Source organism: Amblyomma mixtum, chromosome 3, assembly GCF_055824585.1.
Source record: "Amblyomma mixtum isolate Tamu chromosome 3, ASM5582458v1, whole genome shotgun sequence".
In the NCBI taxonomy this organism is placed as follows: Eukaryota; Metazoa; Arthropoda; class Arachnida; order Ixodida; family Ixodidae; genus Amblyomma; species Amblyomma mixtum.
In genome coordinates this window covers 17,916,710-17,938,870 of record NC_143014.1, presented here as the reverse complement: position 1 = coordinate 17,938,870, position 22,161 = coordinate 17,916,710, and the positions used below count along the sequence as shown (strand labels likewise).

At 47.1% G+C, this 22,161-nt stretch overlaps 1 protein-coding gene across 4 annotated transcripts in view; it reads left to right on the top strand.

The window, feature by feature from the left end:
- The window catches only part of Suv3 (Suv3 RNA helicase), an 84,746-nt gene extending 63,076 nt beyond the window's left edge, over positions 1 to 21,670 (top strand). For all 4 annotated transcript variants that reach the window (XM_089578270.1, XM_089578269.1, XM_089578271.1 and 1 more), the window contains 4 exons: positions 13,168 to 13,347; positions 17,267 to 17,415; positions 18,539 to 18,681; positions 21,136 to 21,670. In XM_089578270.1, coding sequence (XP_089434396.1) covers positions 13,168 to 13,347; positions 17,267 to 17,415; positions 18,539 to 18,681; positions 21,136 to 21,293 — 630 coding nt within the window. In that variant the 3' untranslated portion in view covers positions 21,294 to 21,670. The remainder of the gene's footprint in view (positions 1 to 13,167; positions 13,348 to 17,266; positions 17,416 to 18,538; positions 18,682 to 21,135) is intronic.
- The last annotated feature ends 491 nt before the right edge of the window (positions 21,671 to 22,161 follow it).

Below are 22,161 nucleotides of genomic sequence, written 5' to 3'. Positions count from 1 at the left end.
CCCCGCGCCGCGCTTTCGTGAAATGCAGGGCAATCGGCCCGGGAGGCTTTTCTGCAGTAGCTTAGGGCTCCCTCCACTGCGCATGCGCGGCCCCACGACGCTTTCCCGCGTCTTCTCAGCTTTCTTTGCTCGCGTTTGCAAGTCGTGCTGCTCACTTCCGGACGTCCCTACTTTGCTGCCGACACATTCCGCCACTACATCCTGCAAGATGACGACGAAGCAGCGGCGTGCCGTGCCGCTTTCCTACAAACTTGAGATGATTAAAGGCTGACGTTGCCGCGCACTTCAAGATTCCGAGGAGCACGTTAAGCACCATCTTGAAAAACAAGTCGGCCATCAGAGGAAATGCGCAGGAGCACCCAAACGCTGACGGCTGTCGTCTTCGCAAGCCGGCTTACGAACTTGTGTATAACGAATTTGGTACTGAGGTTTGTTAAAGGTTCGTTAAAAGCGGGTTCGGTTATAACGAAATACTTCATATAACGAACTATTCGCGTTGAATCATGCTATTCGTTATAAACGGGTTTGACTGTAGCAAGACTATCGATAGTGAAACTGTCGATGGTAAGAATATTGATAGTTACAATATTGCTATTATTCATTTGTTGGCCAGCGATATAACCAAAACATTTGCGATACCTGATTGGTTTGATGGTCTCATGTGGCTTAATGTCCCAAAGAGACTCAAGCTATGAGGGATGCCGTAGTAGAGGTCTCCAGGTAAATTTCGACCAGCTGTGGTTCTTTAACGTGCACTGGGACAGTTCGGAAAAATACCTGGACCTGCATCCGATGAAAGAACAAACAGCCCAAGTTGTGCTGACGCAACCGCTGCAGAAATGCTTTTCACACACATGCTTCGCAACCAGGACATTCGCACGCTAACATTTTATCCAGCAACTTTACGTAGGGAGCGTTTGCAGAGCTCGGTGGGAGGGCCCATGTCGCTGGGCTAGAAATTGGCCGAGGTTCAGCCTGGTAGACGAGCGAAAGCAAAACCGGCGGTATGTATAGTGAAGAATGATGTGACATCATTGCTACGTCATCGCATGACGTCACATCAGGTGATGAGGATGTCAGCTCTAAAGGTCAAGGTCAAAGGCCAAGTGACCACTGGTCTTTGGTCACGTGGTTGCTGGTCATTAGCTCTGACCATACCATACAGGCATATCATGGCTATGCGCAGCAAGACATATCTTGGGGGTGTGTGCTTGGTTTGGCCTTGGTCGGGCTTCAAGGTCAGACGCAAAAAGCCAAGCGAAACTATGAGTTGTACCTCGAGTAGCAGAGCTTTCTCTCTAAAAATAGCGTGGTTGCATAGTTTCAGTTTCTGAGCTTCATTGCCAGCCATCTGAACCTAGCTGCATGCTGCTTTTGGACACCTGCTGTAGCGCCTCTGGTCATTTTTCTTTTCAGAGGTGTTGCAGTGCTAATTTATGTTGCTCTCACTTGCGTTTGTGTTGCTCTTCCATTACACCAAAACTGCGCGCTTGTAATGAAGGAAATGGCGCAGTAACTGTCTCACATCTCGGTGGACACCCCAACCGCGCCGTAAGGGTAGGGATGAAGGAGGGAGTAAAAGAAGTAACGTGGTAAACCCGTTCTTCGCATCTCCTACTAGGCAGTTTTATCAAGTAGTTAAAGGAGTATAGACACCTAACTTTTGGGTGCGTGTTTTCTTCCTTGTAAGGATGCGTAAGGCACTATTATATATGTATTACCACGTGGTATTCTCCTACGACCACTAAATAATTTGTAATCCAATTTCTTTCTCCTGCTGTTGTGATTTCGGTTTCAACAGCCGAACGATGAATGTGGCAGCGTGTGCTATAGGTCACGGGAGGCATGAAAAAACTGCATTTTAATCGCTGCCTCTACAGTCGTTGTCATTCTGGCTCTTACTCTTTGGATGAGAAACAGAGCTGTGTAGGATTCATATCCCACATTTTTATAGAAAAGTGGTGGTCATTGCTCTAGTGAAAGTCGTTCCTTGGTCATTTTGTATTTCCACGGGGCACGCGAAAATACAGCTAACAGACCATCCACCACCTCAACACAGTAGTGGAATGGCCTCGGGGAATTTAGCCACGGGACACAATAATGCCAACCTGTGCCCTGATTTTGGTTTTGGCTACAGCCTCACCATGTCAGTAACTCGGTGGAAAAGCTCGGAAATTATAGGTACGTTTGCCATTGGAGCTTTCCATTTGTCATGGATTTTCTGACTTTCTGGCTAATCTCACAGGTTCGGACAAAATCCTGAACATTTCCAAACCTGGCCACCAAAATTCTTGAAGCAATCTTGCTTTCATTTTGTTTACAGCAAGGTGTCCAGCTCATGAATTGTTGTGATAGAGGTGTTGCAATTCCCTGCAATATTGAGCAGGTACTAATAGCTGATCAATTTTCCTTCCTCGATCGTTTATCTTCGTAATGTCGGTACAAAACACCGTTCTTATCCCAGAAGAAAATGTTTGTGATGACACGCCTTTTGTCACATTGTTTCTGAATACCTTGAGAGTTGGGTCATTTTTCTGTTTGGACCTCAGCCTCTCTTTGTTAACTTCAAGTAGTTGATCAAGGCTACGCAGAGTAGAAACGAGGTCTTCAGCTCACTTCCCATTTCTTTCGAGCGTTGACTGCTCTGCATCGTATGCGCTACGCCAACCTCGTTTTCCTAGGCGTAGTCATTTCAGCAGGGCCCATTTCCTTCTCCCCCACTACATTGGCATCAATTCGTTAACTGGCGTCAGTTGTTGTGTGTTGATATTGGTAGTTGAGCTTCTGCGAAAGTTATCGCGCTTTAGCCTAAGTTGGAGCCATTACTTAGGCTTTGGTGTCAGCGAAAGCACAACCCCTTTCGTTGTGCACTTGTTCTGAGCTGTTTGAAAATAGATAAGGGTAGCCTTCGGGAAGACCCTTCGACACAGAAATGGCCCCTCAATTTTGACCTTAGCCATCGGCAGACACACAGAGTCTTCACTGACTGCCTGACGAATCCATGTGCACTCAGATACATAGTCTTCTTTGTTGACATAATTAGGATGGGCTACATCCATGATGGCTGCCGAATCTTTGAGTACTCTGCATTTCTATCCATTTATGATGAAATCTCTAGTGTACGGTTGTGGAAGGTCATGGTTTCTTTGGGGGTCACTCAATGAGGCCAACACTGGCCTTTCTTTCGTGCGATTTCGAGCAAAATGGCCTGGCTCTTTACAATTATAGCAAGTCTTTTTTCTGAGTAATGACCACCACTCTCCTTACTCCCGTACTCTTGAGCCCTACTTGAGGTATTTGGGCGCAGCGAACCACGTTCTTTAGTGTCCGTTTCTCCACGAGCCCTCTGCTGCTCTCAAAATTTCTGCCCCTGGTTCCCATACCTGACGTCTTGACCCGCCCTAGCTGCGACTTGCCACATACACTTCTCCGCAAGGTGCACCTCTTTTTCCACGGACAATCTATCTTGCCGGTCCCTGACCCACAAGCAGATGTTTTCCGGCCAGGTCTCATAGAACTGCTCCAGACAAACCAAACCCTTTAGCTTTTGAATTTGTCCCCTGCGTTTGAGGTTTTTACCCACTGTGTCATTCCAAAAAACTCATTTTGTTTTTCTTCTGGTTGTCCGAAATCTCCTCCTGCACTCTTTGGTGGAAATCATTTCACCAGATCATAGTTACCCTCTTCACTAGAACTCAAGCGAGCCACAATCTGTGAAAGTTCTCCTGGGAGCAGCGGCATCAACTTTTCTGGCCATATGTCGCAGCTAATTGACTGTCTCTCGCACACCCTTTGGAAATTGATGCAGTAGAGAGCATTGTCTGAAGGTGTGACAGCACTTTCACCCCGTTCTAACCTTGCCCGCTCAAGCCTTGCCTTCTCGATTTCGAGCTCAATTTTTTTGTTCTCTCACTCAGCTTTCAACTGAGCTTGCTTGTTTTCTTTCTTTTTTTGCTTTTCTCGCTCATCAATCTTCTCTTTCTCCACTCGCAGGGTGTCTAGCAACCGGGAATTATCAGGGAAATTTTATGCACTGGAAAAAATCAGTGAAATGTCAGGGAAACTATCATACATTTTGCCAAGTCAGGGAAAAGGGCATGATATATTCCGCAGTGCATTTTCATTTAAGCTGGCACACAGTATGTTATTCATGCACATTTTTATTTTTTTTGCACTGTCTCGCCAGTACGCAGCCACCACGGCGAGGCGCGATATACAGTGGAACCTCGATTATACGACGTTCAGGGGACCGTGCGAAACCGTCGTATAATCCGGGTGTCGTATAATCGAAAATCAAGCGTGATATTTTTTAAAGTCTGAACTTCATCGTCATCTTTTTTTTTTTTTTTTCGGAACACAAATCAGCACATTTTTGCCGGCAGAGGGCTAGTCTTCAACAAACAAGATAAAATGGCCGTTGAGGCTGCCGTGAGCAGCGGGGCAGCGGCTCGCGCGGTTTTCTTGATAGGTGGAAAGATTAAGGCGCACCGGTTATCGACTGGCTAAAGTGTGCCCACCGTATTTACTCGATTCTAAGCACCCCCTTTTTTTAACGATCGCGATGCCCAAAGTGAGAGGGGGTGCTTAGATTCGAAAAATCTAAACTGACCCCCCCCCCCCGGGCCCCTCTTTTCGCGGCGAAATCTCGATGAAACGGGCGCGAGAAAAAACATTTTATTTAGGAAACATTCAAAAGAAAAATAGCTGCAGACAGTTCTGTGCCACCATCTGTCTTGTAGTGTCGGAACGCAGCAACACAAAAAGCGCCGTGGACGCCGCTGTCTTCGCTTCGGCGAGCGCGGCCTCGCCCGCTTATCTGTTTTTTCAGCAGCGTCGGCTCCGGCGGACGCATTTGTTGCTGTGACGCTCGTCTTATCTTTTCTCTTTATCTTTCCTCTGATCTTTCAACTCTCCTCTATCTGCCCATGGCAGCAGTGGTGGCTTGGCTCGAGCCAGTAGGCAGGCCAGTGCAATTTCCTTTTCATCCTTCTCTCAGTCACAACAACAACAACGCGCAGGCCGCGCCTCCTCGGGACTCCTACTGCACAGGCTCGACGAAAAAGAGAGCAAGTGCACTTGGCGGCCTCGGCAACGCTCTCTTCCGCACAAAAAAGGGGGTGCTTAGATTCGCATGCAGAGTTTTTCTTCAGAAATTTCTTTCCGAAAATAGGGGGGGTGCTTAGATTCGGGGGGTGCTTAGAATCGCGAAAATACGGTACATCCCGGCCTGCGTTTGCTGACGACCTTTTTTGACTGACGGTACGAGCCAGACGTCGTACGAAGCGGGGTCCTTCTAAAATTTGTGTCGTATAACCGAGGTTTTTAATGCATTGTCTCTATGGGGGTTATGCCGGGACCGCACAAATTCGTCGTAAAATGCGGGTCGTCGCATGACCGGGGGACGTATAATCGAGGTTCCACTGTATTACTTTGACATTAACGCATGCCTGAGCTGCCACAATAGAAGAACCAATACGCACGTGAGGTGGGTACTCAACAAAATATGCGCAAGCGTTTCGTGAGAGCAGTACGCGACAAAAAGCAGGAATAACCGTACCGGCAGCGGGCAGCGCGAAAGCGATCGGCGAGCTGTGCTGCCAAGCGCGCGCTGCCATACTGTTTGTGGGGTGGGCGGCTAGCGTGCTCTGAGGCTGGCATCAGTGCGCTTTTAAAGGTGCACTGAAGAGGAATCTGAACTCGTTTTTTTTCCGTGGGAACTCGATCTACACGTTCCGAGCATTCTTAGAAACTTTGAACTGTTGTCCTGTGTGGCCGATTTCCATAATTTAACTTTGATTAAACATCCTGGCTCCTGCCTTATTTTTAACTGGTAGGAGGAGTCAACTAAAGTGTGGAGTGCCTTTCAGGCAGTCGCGTGGCGGCTTTGCTTTCGCTTTTATTTTGTTCTTTAGATTTCCGTGAATAAATAGATCCAGTCAGAGGCTACGTTAGCCACATATTAGGCCCACGGAAATAAAAATCGGCGTGGACTCTTCGCTTTCGCCGATCGCTACGTATCACTCCGCCGATGGTCGAGCGGCAAGCCGCCACGGGACTGGCTGAAAGGTTGGCCGACTCCTCCTGCCGTTCTAAAAAAGGCGGGAGCCGGGATGTTTAACCCGATTTAAATTACGGAAATCGGCTGCACAGGACAATAATTCGCAGTTTCTAAGAATGCTCGGAATGTGTAGATCGAGTTCCTGCAGTAAAATGACGAGTTCAGATTCCTTTTCAGCGCACCTTTAATTTTCATTGAACTTTTGACGTTCTTAACGGGCATTAACACTACCTACAGCCTTTTCACTACTTTTCACTACGCATCGCCCATTTGGAATCTGCACCAAGCATATCTCGCCAACGCATTAGAATCAGTTCAAAATTGCGCTGTTAGATTTATTCATTCATCGTACTCATATAATATCAGCGTTTCATCTCTCAAAGCAGAATCTGGTTTATCACCGCTTTTCTGCCGACGTTGCATTGCCAGCCTTTCACTGTACCACAAGTTATTTTTTTCGTCCCTTAATCAAGCATCATACATCACAGCAGCAGCACGCATATCATATCGAACCAGCCATCCACTTCAAGTTGTGCACCCACGTGTCCGGACCACCACCTTCACTGCCTCATTTTTTTTCCGAACTGCCACAGACTGGAACGGCCTTCCCCACGAAATCGCTTCTACTACCTGCCCATCTTCGTTTTTGCAACTTGTATCTGACCATATTTTCAATAACTGTTTACCATGATCCTTACTGTTTGTATAAAAACCCACCCCTTATGTAATGCCCCTACGGGGGACTTTTAAGGTAATAAACTGAACTGAACTGAATTGCAGGACAGGATTAATAAAGCATAAAAACTTTAACACTACTTACGGGTAGGTAAGACAGACATGTTAGCCATCTGAGAGTTTACCTGTAAAGGGAACAGGCGTCGCTGCTGTAGGTAGTGGATTTTCGGCGTCCACCAGTGCGGCTTTGTGCATGTGGCTGTTCTGCTGTTCTGCGTCGAGTCCGTGCTTGAGGCCCTGGCTTTGAGAGAGAGGTCTGCGTAGAGAGACTATTTCCTGAGTCCGTGCCTGGTCAGCTGAGGCATGTTTGCTGTACTTCTCGCGCTTCGTCAGACATTTTGCTGTGCACTTGTGGCTCTGCCCGCATGGCTTCCGTAAACGAAACTATACGTCATCGGCTTTTCCAGCAGCAAGGAAGTGCCCTTGCAATCAATACTGGCAGAACAAACACAAACTTATTTGCAGCTGTACAAGAAGCCTAGTGTTTCTTCATTCTGTTATGCACGGATTATTGGCTCTTTTTTCTCAGTGTATTTCCGTGAGTGAAACTATGCTTATTCGGATGTCAGTGGCAAGAAAGTGCTCGTTTAATCCTGACTGGACAAACCTGAATATTTCTGAACATGCGAATTGGATTAAGCCTGTGCACGATGACCCTTATAGTGCGAAGTGCACAATAGGCTGGAAGAGTTTTTCTTTGAGCAACATGGGCAATACGGCGGTCTGCAGTCACGCTTTGAGCAAGAAGCGTCTTGCTGCTATGAAGTTGCTTCGGACTCACTACCAAGCAGAAATCTCAACATTTTTCACAAAGGTAACAAATGTTTCGGCCAACTGCTTTGGAGGGCATCTTGCGGTCACTGCTGGCGAGAACTTGGAGGAATGAAATTCTAAATGCTGAGGACACACCCTTGAAGTTGCTAAGGATTGATCTGGACAAAACTGAGTACATTGTACCTATAGCATCTTTTGATGTTGGGTTTGCCGCTAAGAACGAGCTCCGCAAGAAAGACAAGCTGCCACAGGCCACCCTTCTGAACTTCAATAAGGACTGCATACTTTTTGTGAAAGCCTGCTTCCAAAAAATTATGGAGAGGTCGCCATTGAAGTACAAGCTAACAAGAGGTGCAACCTGCTTGGATCTGACCTGTGAGCTGACTCATGAGGCTGGCGCTAAACAGTTGACTTTGGTGCTTGAAATGCTTTCGGAACGTCAGTGGATGACAGGCCTAGAAGGAGAGCGGGCCCATCGTTCATATGTCCTGTTATGCTGACAGGGCTTTCCACAAGAAAAATTTAAACATTTTAACAGGAATGGACACAGGTTCGATGCTCTGTGGTACAAGCTACGTTCACAAAACCACGAAGGGCTGCTTCTATTTGTGAAAAGCATCTTATGCTTGTCCCATGGCAATGCTGCTGTAGAAAGGGGTTTCTCAGTGAACAAAGAGTGTCTGGTTGAAGACCTGAAAGAAGAATCTCTGGTGGCTGTGTTGGCAGCAGGTGGAGTGGCCAAGGTAGAAGTTATGGGCAGAATGATTCAGTAGGTCCGTAGTGCCCGTGTTACCTTCAGAGAGGAGCTGCAGAGAAGGAAGAAAGAAAAGCATCAGACGCTCTGAAGAAAAGGAAGAGGGCAGCCGCTCTTATTAAAGAGCTGGAAGAGAAGAAGCAACGGTTGCTTCACGAGTCACAGCTTGAGGCCAGGCTTCTTCAGGACAAAACAGACAGTAAGAGCAAATGTGTTTTTAGTGTGCCACTTCAATAAATAGCTTTTTGTTGTGAATTATTCGTCTATGCTCATTATCATCAGCAGCTACATTTTTGAGCCTCTTCACTTGTCAGGGAATTTGAACTGAAATAATAAGGGAAAACCTTGAAAAGTCAGGGATTTTGAAAATAGTGATTTGCTAGACACCCTGACTCGGCATATCTTTTGTAACAAAAGCTACATTGGCCACAAACTTGCGATTTCGCTGTGGTAGTGCTCGGAGGAGGCACAGAGACCGACCTTGAGCCGTTGTTTAGCAACCGCCGCAGCTGGCGGCGCCATCTGGCATGACGTCACACCGCGTGCCTCACCGTGGAGCCGCTGCCGCTGTTTGGTATGACGTCACACCACTTGCCTCGTTGTTGCGCTCGCCTCCGCTCACTTCGCCAGCTGTGTCGCATGCCTGATAACATGTCGGAGGATTGAAAAAGGAGAGCTCGCGTGCGCTGCAACCACAGTTGAGGCGGCAGTATGGACGGCAACAAGTCTGCTTAGCTTTTGCTACGCATATTCTGGCATAGCCGAGCTAAGCCACTGCCAATTTTTTTTCCCCAAGCATTTGTATTCTCATCCTCTTCCAACTCCACCTCTTCGATTGTGTGGCAAATTTCTGGTTTCCTAATACTTTGGTTTGCATCTAAACCAAGTTCAGCTACCAACAGCAGCAATTCGTCCTTATTTAATTTCTTTATATCCATGTTTGGCGAGAGCAGACTACAAAGTCTCCAAACTAATCACACATCCTGTGGTGATTAAATAAGTCTATTCCTCAGATAGAACCCAGTTCTAGGTCAACTAACAATACGTAGTCGTTTCAGCACTTGCCCAAACCAGGAGGCCACCGTGCCTTCCAAAGTCATGAACTGCCAAGTCCGGCGATCCCAGATCGTCGAGGCTGCCCCTTGAGCGGCTGTCTTCACGCCTCGCCTCCAGGCTGCGCTGTGACGAAGGTGGCTCTGTTGATCCCGGTTCCTCGAAGACACTTTCTCGTCTGCAGTTGACCACATTGTCCGTATCCCGCCGCAGCCAACAAGTTTGTTGCAAAGTACTGGCTGCGTACTCGATGAAGGTTAGGAAATGGGTCTTTATTTATAGAACTTGACCAAAAAGAAGACGGCCCATGCCCTTGGAAGGTGCAGACTAGTTCCTCGAGCAGCTGCTCTCTTCCGCTGCCTGAGGAAGACTTTCATTGTCTGTTCACAGTCGCGTTTTCGAATGCTGTGGTCACGTGTCCAAGCTGCGGGTTCTAGGAAGCAAGTGTCCTTGATGGCCGAATCCAGGCTACCCTGATTTCTGAAGAAAGAGGAATGGGTGACAGTCGTGTTTCGTGATCCTTATAAACATGTAAAGTCCGAGAGGGGTGAGTCTCCGGCTGATTATGAGCCCCATGTTTTGTGGCGAAGCCGGCACCCTGCACCGCAGCGGGTAGGCTGGAGCGCTCACAGGCCAGCAGTTACTTGCAACAACAAATGCAGGTTATAAAACCACAGGTGGTCGTAATCCTGAGCCCTCCACTACAGCTCTCTAATAGCCCATGTGTCACTTTGGGACGTTGCAAAGACAAACAATTTAGAAAAGTCAAGGCAGCAAATATTTGCCTCATTTTTTTCTGAATTTTGTTCTTCGTACTAAACAGATGTTCCATTTGTATTTTAAAATTTCGGTGTTAAGAAGTGTTTAAATGCTTTACCTCCTGGCACCTGCATCCGCTTGCTTTTTTTGACAGTCACCGTAAACTGTGCTCGCACCAACTGGAACTTTATTGACAACTCCTGAAGAAGAGGGAAACGATTTAGCCGAGGAAGCTGATCTCTACGGCAATCTTACGGGGTCGACAAGGATATGTTCCTACATCTGTTCACACATATCTGTTTACGCTGGGCGTTAGACTGGCAGGCGGCGTGCTGCCGGCCACTGTTAGTGGTGCGTGCTACTGGCGATTGCGACTTCGGCGATGCGCAGTTGGCATATGCTGCTGCGCTGCCGCTCATTGCACGGTGCGTGCGACTGACGGTTGTGACTTCAGCGATGCGCAGTTGGCATATGCTGCTGTGCTGCCGCTCATTGCACGGTGCGTGCGACTGACGGTTGTGACTTCAGCGATGCGCAGTTGGCATATGCTGCTGTGCTGCCGCTCATTGCACGGTGCGTGCGACTGACGTTTGCGACTTCGGCGATGCGCAGTTGGTGTATGCTGCTGCGCTGCCGCTCATTGCACGGTGCGTGCGACTAACGATTGCGACTTCAGCGATGCGCAGTTGGTGTATGCTGCTGCGCTGCCGCTCATTGCACGGTGCGCGTGACGGACGATTGTGACTTCAGCGATGCGCAGTTGCTGTATGCTGCTGTGCTGCCGCTCATTGCACGGTGCGTGCGACTGACGTTTGTGACTTCGGCGATGCGCAGTTGGTGTATGCTGCTGCGCTGCCGCTCATTGCACGGTGCGTGCGACTAACGATTGCGACTTCAGCGATGCGCAGTTGGTGTATGCTGCTGCGCTGCCGCTCATTGCACGGTGCGTGCGACTAACGATTGCGACTTCAGCGATGCGCAGTTGGTGTATGCTGCTGCGCTGCCGCTCATTGCACGGTGCGCGTGACGGACGATTGTGACTTCAGCGATGCGCAGTTGCTGTATGCTGCTGCGCTGCCGCTCATTGCACGGTGCGTGTGACTGACGGTTGTGACTTCAGCGATGCGCAGTTGGCATATGCTGCTGTGCTGCCGCTCATTGCACGGTGCGTGTGACTGACGGTTGTGACTTCAGCGATGCGCAGTTGGCATATGCTGCTGTGCTGCCGCTCATTGCACGGTGCGTGCGACTGACGATTGCGACTTCAGCGATGCGCAGTTGGTGTATGCTGCTGCGCTGCCGCTCATTGCACGGTGCGTGTGACTGACGATTGTGACTTCAGCGATGCGCAGTTGGCATATGCTGCTGTGCTGCCGCTCATTGCACGGTGCGTGCGACTGACGATTACGACTTCAGCGAAGCGCAGTTGGCAGATGCTGCTGTGCTGCTGCTCATTGCACGGTGCATGCGACTGACGATTGCACATTCGGCGATGCGCATTTGGCATATGCTGCTGCGCTGCCGCTCATTGCACGGTGCGTGCGACTGGCGATTGCGAATTCCGCGATGCGCATTTGGGGTATGCTGCTCTGCTGCCGTTCATTGCACGGTGTGTGCGACTGACGATTGCTACTTCAGCGATGCACACTCATTGCACGGTGCGTGCGACTAACGATTGCGACTTCAACGATGCGCAGTTGGCATATTCTGCTGCGCTGCCGCTCACTGCTCACGATGCATGCGACTGATTGCGACTGCGGCTATGCACAGGTGGCACATACTGCCACTCATTGCTCGGTGTGTGCGACTGCCGCAGGCGGTGGGTGCCGCTCAATGCTCGCAGTGTGAACTGCACGACTAGCGATCACTGCACGTGGTGCGTGCTGCACGAGCTGGCTATCGCAGCTTCTGCGATGCACCGCTATGCTGCACACTGCCGCGCACTGCTCGCGGTGGGTACAGCACGACTGGCGATCTCCGCGTTGGTGATGTGCGGGCATGCAGCGTAGCTGAAGCGTTCGTAGCATCCGTAGCGGTGCAGGGGAGTGTTCGGAACATCCGAAATTCTGAACTTTGTACACAGTGCATTCCGGCCAGGGAATTTTGCAAATTTGTATCCTGAAATTCGCGTCAGCCTTGTTCGTAACAATCTTTTCCGGGTCATGGGATGATATTGGTAAGATTAGAAAAAGCTATAATCTTGTGCAGCTTGAGCAAGAGTGTTGCTCTGTCAACGAGCGATGCTGTTTATATCAGGATAATGTGAGTTTTCATTTTTGTGTGAGCATTAACATTGCTGTAATAGATTTTTGTTTGCAAGTCATGCAGGTAGGAAAGCATATGAGAGAGGTCCTTGTACCCGATCTGCATGACAGAAATGTGCTGGAAGTAACGTGTTTTCGCAAGGACTACTGGCAGTCTTTGGCCGATGGCGTAGTCAGTAGTAACGTTGGACGCAGCTTCGTCTGCTGCATTGTCTGCTGCACATTCGCAAGGGCTTTGAAACGGTGGGCAACGAAAGGGGAGAGTCCTTGTATCCGGCTTCAAAAATGTGACGTAACTGTCTCTCAATTCTTTCCTTCCTCCATGTTGCAAGAATAGCTTCTGTCATGGTGCAGTTGCATCAGGGATTTAGCATTTGGCCTGGAGGTGCGCAAATACTATAATTTTTTGGTTGTGAATCAGCTAGCATATATGAGTAATAAAACATGTGCAAAGCTAATTGAATACCCTTGAATATGAAGTTCTTTCACACCAAATAACAAATGCATAATGCTTTTCATGGAATGCACCTATGAAAAGAAGCAGCTGGCATGCTTTCACATTCGTCTGCTCTGTGCCAGAAGTCCCATTGGGCTGTTTGACTCAGTTATTGCTTGCAAGCCAGTTGAATGCATGTTGTTATGGAGAAATAGGTGCTCAGCATATTTTGCAAGCCAGCTGATAGGTCTGATATCTCTTTGCAGGTGGAGATTGTCCTTTTGTGTGAAGCAGGTCACGTTTTGATTTTGGTTTAATCTTTCTGGTTTTCTAGGACATTTTTGTAAGTCTCTGCAAAGTTGATGCCTCATCCTACTTTATGTGCAACCTTGAGGGATTCAAGTTTCTGGCTGACATGATTCAGCACGTGCCACTGCCGCTACGTGCACGATACGTCTTCTGCTGTTCTCCCATCAACCAGAAGATGCCGTTTGTGTGCAGCATGTTCCTAAAGGTTGGCCATTTCCTTTCCCGCCCTTCCTGAGCCATTTTTTAGGCGAAATGTGTGTGTGTGTGGGGGGGGAGGTGGATAATTATGCACTTCAATTGTTCAATAGTTTCACTATATCAAACAAGCCAGCGGCATCAAAATCCCGGAGCTAATAATTTCGTCTTATGATTAGCTCCGTGTTAGGTAACGAGAAAAGCTTTAACGGCGAGCTATGTTTTGTTGTGGAGGAATTTGGTGCGGTGGTCTGGAATGCAGGTGGAGCTTAACTGCTGGTCTGGGTTGTATCCAACTATAAGGCAAGGAATATGCTCCAAGGCCTGTCAGGATGAAATTTCTTGTGTGGCTGGTGAAGAGCGGAGCCATGCTGAAAAGCTCGAACGTGATCTGCAGCTGAAGAGGAAGAAACTTGCTTCCCCAGTGCCCATTACAGCCACGCTGTTCGTGTCACTATTGTTTCTGTGGCCTAGGATAGTTAAGGAAGCTTGACGTGCCATCACGGGGAAGCTAAACCTAAGGGGACGGCGAGGCCCCACATATGTCATCTTATGCCTTGTTTCTTTCTATTGACCTGCATATATGGGTGTGTGTTGGTAGTTCTGTTCTGAAATATTTATTCAGTGTGCTATTTTACTACCTTGGAATATTGATGTAACTTTGGTAGGGTGGCTAGACGGGAGGTGTGAAAAGTCGAGTGGTCCCCTTGCATGCTCCTGCCGCTAGGGCAAAATAGAAGCTGCGTGTTTGAAGCACTGTCAGCCTTTCCTGCACAGGAGGTATCGATGAGGAGGCAGTGGTTTGACAGTCTGTCTAGGTGCTTTGGTTAAGTTCGTGGAACAGGTAGCTCCTGTATGCCTGCTACACGCCACAAGAAAAGCCGCGAAGACATTCGTGGAAATTAGAATGACAGCTATCTGTGGTGCATCACTGTAGTGTGCACTTTGGCTTCCCTAAATGCCTGACGAATTTACATGGTATTTTTTCTGATTATGTTTATTCATGAACATTAGAATACTATGATGATAGTTTTTCTTGACAACTCATGACTAAGAAATGTGGAGTTGCAAAATAAAATTGGTAAAGGAAACTTGGGGGTCATAGTATGCATCAGTTTTAGGCACTGATTTGCTTATGTTGGCTAGAGCAGCAGTTAGAAAACAAATTCAGCAGGAAACATTGTTAGTATGGCTGGACAGTTGAACACCATCTTGTCATTTGAGCTCAGTGCCAGTTGATATTTGCCAAAATATAATGGAAGTCAACAGTCATTGGCCCAGTGGCACAGAAAAAGCAAAAATGAAGTAATTCAAGAAGTGCAGACATGGGGCAGTTTTCACAGAAATGCACAGAAAAGCAAACATTACTGTAGGACCCAATTGCCCTACAGTCGTATCCAGTCGTCGTGTCCCATTGAGTTTATGAACCAGCTTGGATTGCAGAGCAAAGCACTTCTAGGTAGTGTGATGGAAAAGGTGTTAAAAAGTAAGGCAGTTCCAAAAAATTCAGTAATATAGAATGTTGGGCGAGTTGGTAACACATTGTGAAACACCGCGCACAAAAAAGACGGAAGCAATATTGGTGTCAAAATAAAATGACAATTAATATATAAGCAAACAAGGAAAGGGGGATGAGGGGCTCGTTATAAATATGAGAGAAGCTAACAGCCACAGAAACCAAGGGGCACAGGGGATTTTTAATTTATTTATTTACTTTGTGGTGTTGATCAATTTATAATATTACTGAATATGTTATCGCCTAAAGCTAACTGATTATAAAAGCAGAAGAAAAAACAACCACATGCCGCCGGTGGGATCTGAACCCACGACCTCCGAATTACGCGTCCAGTGCTCTACCTCTGAGCTACGGTGACGGCTGTCAAACCTTCTGCTTTCGGGGGTATTTATGTTTACAAATAACCTAACCTTGGGAGTGTTCACCAGCGCCACCTACGTTCTTAAGCGGCGGACGTGGCACGTCCTGAGTTACCGCTGATGTGACGTAGAACGTCATCGAACGGCGAGGGTGGAAGCTGCGTGAGAACCCTCTTATGCTTCCTATGGCGTCAAGGCTGCCAGAACCGAGGCCCTCGTTAAGCAATTAAGCAGACAAGGAAAGGGGGATGAGGGGCTCGTTATAAATATGAGAGAAGCCAACAGCCACAGAAACCAAGGGGCACAGGGGATTTTTAATTTATTTATTTACTTTGTGGTGTTGATCAATTTATAATATTACTGAATATGTTATTCGGAGGTTGTGGGTTCGGATCCCACCGGCGGCATGTGGTTGTTTTTTCTTCTGCTTTTATAATCAGTTAGCTTTAGGCGATAACATATTCAGTAATATTATAAATTGATCAACACTACAAAGTAAATAAATTAATCAAAAATCCCCTGTGCCCCTTGGTTTCTGTGGCTGTTGGCTTCTCTCAAATACATATATAAGGTCATGGGAGAAAAAGCTAGGTTGAAATTCTATAGACCTGTCACTGCAACCTCAGTTTTGTATGGCTAGCAATGGAGGGGATCAAGAGGGAGGTGCAAGCGTGGTTGCAAAGGAATGAAATCTTGGGAGAGCTCCAGAACAGATTTTCGTTAGCTCTAGAGTGATCGGTATGATTGAGGCAGCTTATGACAGTGTTGACAGGGAGCACTTTGAAGCATTCTGGAGTGGGAGTGGGGGAGTTTTTACTCATAAACAACCTAGTGCTTCGGCCTTGAAGAGCAAAGCGCTGCCCTGCTGTAGAACTGGACCCTTTCTCCTTTGCCAGTGTAGTAGACTGCTTTGTTTTCATTCTGTCTGCCCATTTAGCTGCCCCTGCTTCTTTGGCCTTCCTTTTGATAGGCTCAATGCTTTTGCTTTGAATGGCATGTACTCTGTGGGGAGCAAACATGCTATTTGCTCTCATTTGTGCCTAAGCCTTTCCTCTAAGCTTATTTTACTTAATGCAAGTCAGTCTTTGAAACCTGTCCTACTCACATCTCCCTGTACAGCTTCATTCATAGTAGTTTTTTCTAGGGCTCCCAGCGCTAAGCCTTTTTCTAGCCCTTACTGGATATTTGCCTTCACAAAGAGCACTGCACTAGTAAACCATTATCCCTTTCCATATTCGGCACACTATTTCCCATTTATTACAGCTCCCTTTTTGTTTCATTACTGCTGCATTCCCTCTGCCTCTTCTTTGGTTAGCCCAGTTCTCGTTAACTCTTTGTTGGACAGCGGGACTCCTGTCCCATTTGCTTCAAGTGCCAGCCAACATAGAACGGTGCACCTATCTACGTATCATAGTTTTGTGTGCTGAATACTACCAAGCAATCAAACAAAACGTTAATTGTATTTTTCTCTTTTGCTAATTGGTCTCCTTTGTGTTTTGTGCGTTTTTACAAGCGTGTGTGTGCAGTTTGACGTGGCCCATATTGGCAGGAAAAATAATTGAAAAATTGTTGATCTTTCGAGCGTTTTTCTTTGGTAGACTGCCTCCTAATACTTCTTGAAGCAATTTTTCAGTTCTATTGCAAGTGTTTTTATGCGTTGGTAAGCTGAAGTATGGATACACACAACATTCAAGATTTTTTTATGAGGTCATTGGTAAAAAGGTGTACGCCTTTTTTCTACAAAACAAGCTTGAAAGTGATGTCATTCAATTTCTAGAGTCAGTCTCAGTACAATTTTATCATTTGTAAGCATGTGAGGCACGCATACAGCTTTGTAGGGGTTAAATGACATCACGTCTCAGTTTTCCCAGCTGAAACATAACCCACGCTTGTCAGCCCCACAGATGGCCATTTGTCTCTGCAGGTCTCTGTTGTCCGCTGACAAGATTATGTTGTCCACTTACATTTTAGCAAGTTGCTTAGCATATTGATTTTGGTTTGATAGGAATCTTTCTCCCTTGAAGCACAGTGAAGAACGGTGTGACTGTTTGCAGTTTGCACGGCAATACAGCCGCAATGAGCTGCTGACCTGCCAGTGGCTGGGGCGCAACATTGGCTGGCCCCTGACTATACCTAAGTCCATCATGGATTTGGTCCATCTGGAAGCTGTTTTTGACGTGCTGGACCTCTACCTCTGGTTAAGGTGAGCCCATGCTCAGAGTTTCTTTTCTCTGCTACTGACAGGTTCCTTGCTTCTGCACATCTGAGCAATGCGTCGCCATTGTATACACTTGAAACACTACAAACCTGTGCACTTGCAGACTTCTTCATGATGTGGTCCACCGCAATGGCAACAATGTGGCCATCCGTCTCTTCAGTCACGCGGTTCACTGCTGCATCGCTTGTCCCATCAGTTATCTCTTCTGCGCTTTCCATGCTTGTCACTATCATCACAGGTTGTTTTTTGTCGGCATCAAGTGTGGCTCTTCTAGCTGCCTTCTGCGCACCTATTGTTGTTGATGCTGTGAACCATTCGTTTGTGCAAGTTGTTGTAGTGGTGCTACAAATTATTTTACGGATTCCGGAGGTCTTTGCATTGGGCACTAGAAATGATGCCTTTGAATGATGACTGACAGATGGTGCGAGTGGTGGTCATTCAGAAGTTCGAGGCATCTACTGAGCAGCGGCCTTGTAGGGGGAAGCACTTATCCGCAGGAGCATGTACATAGGCTGCAGGAACACGGCTGTTTTCCTGTCTTGAGGCACCTCATTAGCGATGAAATACTTAAAAAAAAAATGCAGTTAACTGTACCTGCCCGGAGTAAAGGCTTGGTTTCAGTTGAGGTGCTAATCTTACTTTATTGGAAACCTTAGAGGGGTGCGATTATTATAGTGAACTGACCTCTCTAACGAGGTTACATAGGCATTAGAAGTGTGGCTTATAACTTTGCCCCTTCTTCATGCTGTTTGAGGAATCACTTGCAAGGAGTGTCTAACATGGGGTGAAACTCATTTGATTGTGTGTGTTGTCAGTAAGATGCCGTCATGATAATGCACCCAGTCTCAGTTTGCTGGAGTATTGACTGGAAGGCATGTAACTGTACTGTAAGCTAAACTTATCAGCACAGTGGGTAACATCTGAAAGTGGTCTACTCGGGCTTTAAATGGGCTTTCAGTTGACAGTTTCCAGCTGTGCTATTGAGAATAGGGCCAACAGATTGATGGAGGCTTGTAATTGTGTTTTCAAGAATAATAGTACTAGTCACCAATATCAACTGGCAAGTGACCGAGTGTAGTGCTGACAGTGACTTCTGGTTTACTGGCAGCTACCGCTTCCCCGACCTCTTTCCGGATGCCGAGGCTGTGCGTGCCATGCAGCAGGAGCTGGACCTGATCATCCAGAAGGGCGTGCTCAACATCACACAGCTGCTGCGCGCCGGCATGGACAGTGCTGCCGAGGAAGCAGCAGGTGGGCTGCCTTTATCCATCACCCCCCAGTGTGTGTGTGTACTGTAGCTGTGTGGAGTAGCAGCAGCGCACCCATTGTCAGGCCTGCCCTGTACCGCAGTGTTTTCCAAAGGTGGGTTGGTGGAGGACAGCTGTGTGCACTGCAGCTTGGGAGGCTGGGAGCAGAGTGGGTGATGAGCAAGCATCTTTGGGGAATTTTGGTTTTGGCAGCAGAGGTGCACTGCTCACCTCAGTGATCAACTTAAGGCTGCTGTACAGTCACGTCCTTGTGGCTCTGAGCAGTGAAGGCGCAGGGCAGAAGAGGTGTTGTACGATCAAGTCTGCTGCATGCAGCCGAGTGGACAACTCCACCGTTATGATTGGTGTGCCCGTCACTGCCGCTCATGCGCCCACCCATGTGGTGGCAGAGGCATGTGTCATAGCAATATACATGAAGATACCTGGCGATAGGAATGTCCACATTGATTGTAGCTCACTCGAGACATCGAGAAATGTTTAGCTGTGGATTTTTCGTCCAAGGTAGAACTGTGATCGACTGTGATAGCTGTTTATATGGCGCAGCCGATCCTGACGTCCGCGAACGAATTCACAGCAAACTTTGCAACACGGCAGGTGAGCTTTATCTAAAACAACATTGTGGGAAGCAAGTGATGTTTGTGCTACTTCTGTTCCAGAAAGTGAAAAAAGGTATCATACCGTGATCGTATACAGCTCGTTCAATTGCTAGTCAGCTAGCCTCCGTTAAAACCACCCATATATGCATTCAGTCTCTCTACGGTCTTGGATTTTGCCTCTTAATACCTAAAGAGTGCCCCCATTGAAACTTACACTATCCCCAAACGTGCAATAACGATTTCAGAACGACGACATGATTCATATTGCAAATTCTTGGAGCCAAGAGCACGGACTAGTATTGGCTAGGTTCAGAGTACTTATTAAATCGTTTGTAATTTCATTTGGGAAATTCACATTGATTTCTCAAATAGCTTAGATTAGGTACAGGCTAAATCATCAGTTGTTCTAACTAGCACACTGCAATCTTTTGTAGCCTTTTCTTTAACCCAGGTGTTTACTCGAATCTAGGCTGGTACTTTTTTTTTAAAAATCGCTTGCAAAATTCAGGGGTCGGCTTAGATTCGAGGATGCGGTTTGCAGACTTGCAGCTTGCCGGCTCCATTTTGCGTGTTCGAACATTGTGAGACCCTGTTTATGAACATGAAAGAAAGGCTGCTGAAGAAGGGTGAGGAGTAGAGAGAAAAAAAAAAGGGGGATGAACGTTCGTTGCACTGGGCAGTAGGGACCACAAAGCCGCGGTGGCAAGAAGCAGAGGCAGGGTGGCACTGCATGTGTAGTTTTGCTGCGCTCTTTTGTGTTGTGCGTTTCTTAACCATTGCCTCTTGAATGCTGCTGAGGTCGCTGAACATGACGCAGTCTTCATGAAAAGGTTTGGTTTTCATATAAAGTCAATCCCCCCTCTTCTCGCGTTATAATCATGCAACTTCTGCAAGAATGAAATAAAAAATGCAACTGAAAATGTGGAGCTGAAAAAACAAAAAATTAGCATATAATGAATGGTAAGAGCAGGATGGAAGGTATTTCTGGATGTTTCTTTTCTAAACCGACCATATATGCTAGTAAGTAGTCAATTTACTGAACAACACCCCGAGAGCCATGTCATCACCAACAACTGAGATCGTGAATTTTTTTGCTGGTCCAAGCAACTTTACTATAGAGGGGCTGCTCTACCTATAAAATCAAAGCACAAATTCTTTGGTCAACAAAAAACTTGCTTTCTAGTCGCAGATAAAATGCCCCGAACCGTGAATATTTTTAGATGACTCATAATTCGCGTGTTTTTCACTTTCTGCTACACTCCACTTTGGATTATGGGTGTGTATTAATGGTGAGCGAGATTGTCACATCTAAACTTTGGACTGTGCCTTGCAACAGGCAAGTACAGAACGGACCATGGATAGCCACATATTAATCTTTTTTTCTACAGAAATGACTGTCTGAAAATAGGGGTGACCTGTATGCATAACAAATCGTTCATTGACTTGCAGATCGTTTTCGTTTACGAAAATTCGGACTGTGCGCCATTTACCTGCCCCGCTCGCGCTTGTGGCCGCTTTCTGAGGCTAGTGGTACATAGTGCGAGAGCAGACTTCCAGTAACCTCCGAAGCGCCCATCATGCCATAATCTGAAACTGCAGGACCTTTAGCAGAGTCAGTTGGGCCACACGTGAGTGCATAAGGCTGGAAGGTGCACCATTTCAGTGCCTCTGATCTCCATTTGCCTCTGACTGATTACATTGTGACTGTGCCATTACGTGTCTCTTGCTTTGTGCTGCGCATCACCGCAAAGGCAGCCTGCAGAAAACAGTGTAGACGTTCCTGCTTTGGCACACACATTGTGCTGGAAGGCATTATCAGTGTGAAGTGGGGCCGCTTTCAGGGCCAGACGAGAGGCCTACCTCGGCTCCCAGGCTGCAAGGCAAGCTGGCTGACCGGCTGCTTGCGCAAGGCCTGCTCACCAGGGAGCAGCTCTTGGAGCTCCAACGTGAATGGCAGCGTGCTAGCCCCAAGGATCGCCGCAGCAAGAAGCCCAAGTAGCATCCCGGCTGGTTGCTAGTGTGCCAGTGACCTCTCTTCCAAGGCCTGTGGTGAAGCGTCATATGTGGACTTGAGAAGCTGAACTCTTTTTTGCTCAACATGTGCTGAACTTATAGTGTGGTTCCAAATATGGAAGGTGTGTCTAGACAATGGAACAGTTGGACATATAATATATCCCTTTGCTTCTTGGGCTGTCACCTCTTTCTACAGACAGCTTACGACTCTATTTGGAGGAGGCAAATTGTACAAAAGTGTTAAGAAAATGATTTTTCTTGTTTGTTTATTGCTGTATGAGAGCAGAAGCTGGCATAGAACCAACCTGTGCTTTTTTTTTTTCAAAGAATTGTTCTGAAATAAATTTAGTAAATTGCTTTTCATTTTAGATTTCTCTTTGTGTGTCACAGAAACAAGCTATGCTGAATTACACTCCAAAAAAGTAATACTTGTGTTACATGGGCTTTCAAATGCCTCAAACCAAATGTCATTCGAGTCAATGAAGCATTGTATAGACATTGAAATGCCTTTGACACAGTCCGCACTGACCAGTTGGCAGTGTTCACAACCTAGACGGGATGCCTGAGTTGGTCCAGTAGGGCAGTGTTACAGAGAGCTGCTCCTGAAGTCAGCTTAGATAGAATCTCTCTTGCAAAGTTTCACATTAAACTCGTAGTTGTCTGTTGATGGTTGCACCTGGTGTGATCCAGACCGTCTTTCTTCTCTCGAGGGTGCAAAAGGAACAAACAAGAGACAAGGAAGAAATTGCTCTCTGGCCGGCATGATCATTGACGTGCACTTTGGAGCATTTCAAATCAATGATAACAATGAGGAAGACGCTTGTACAACATTCGGATGGTACACCTAAAAGCGC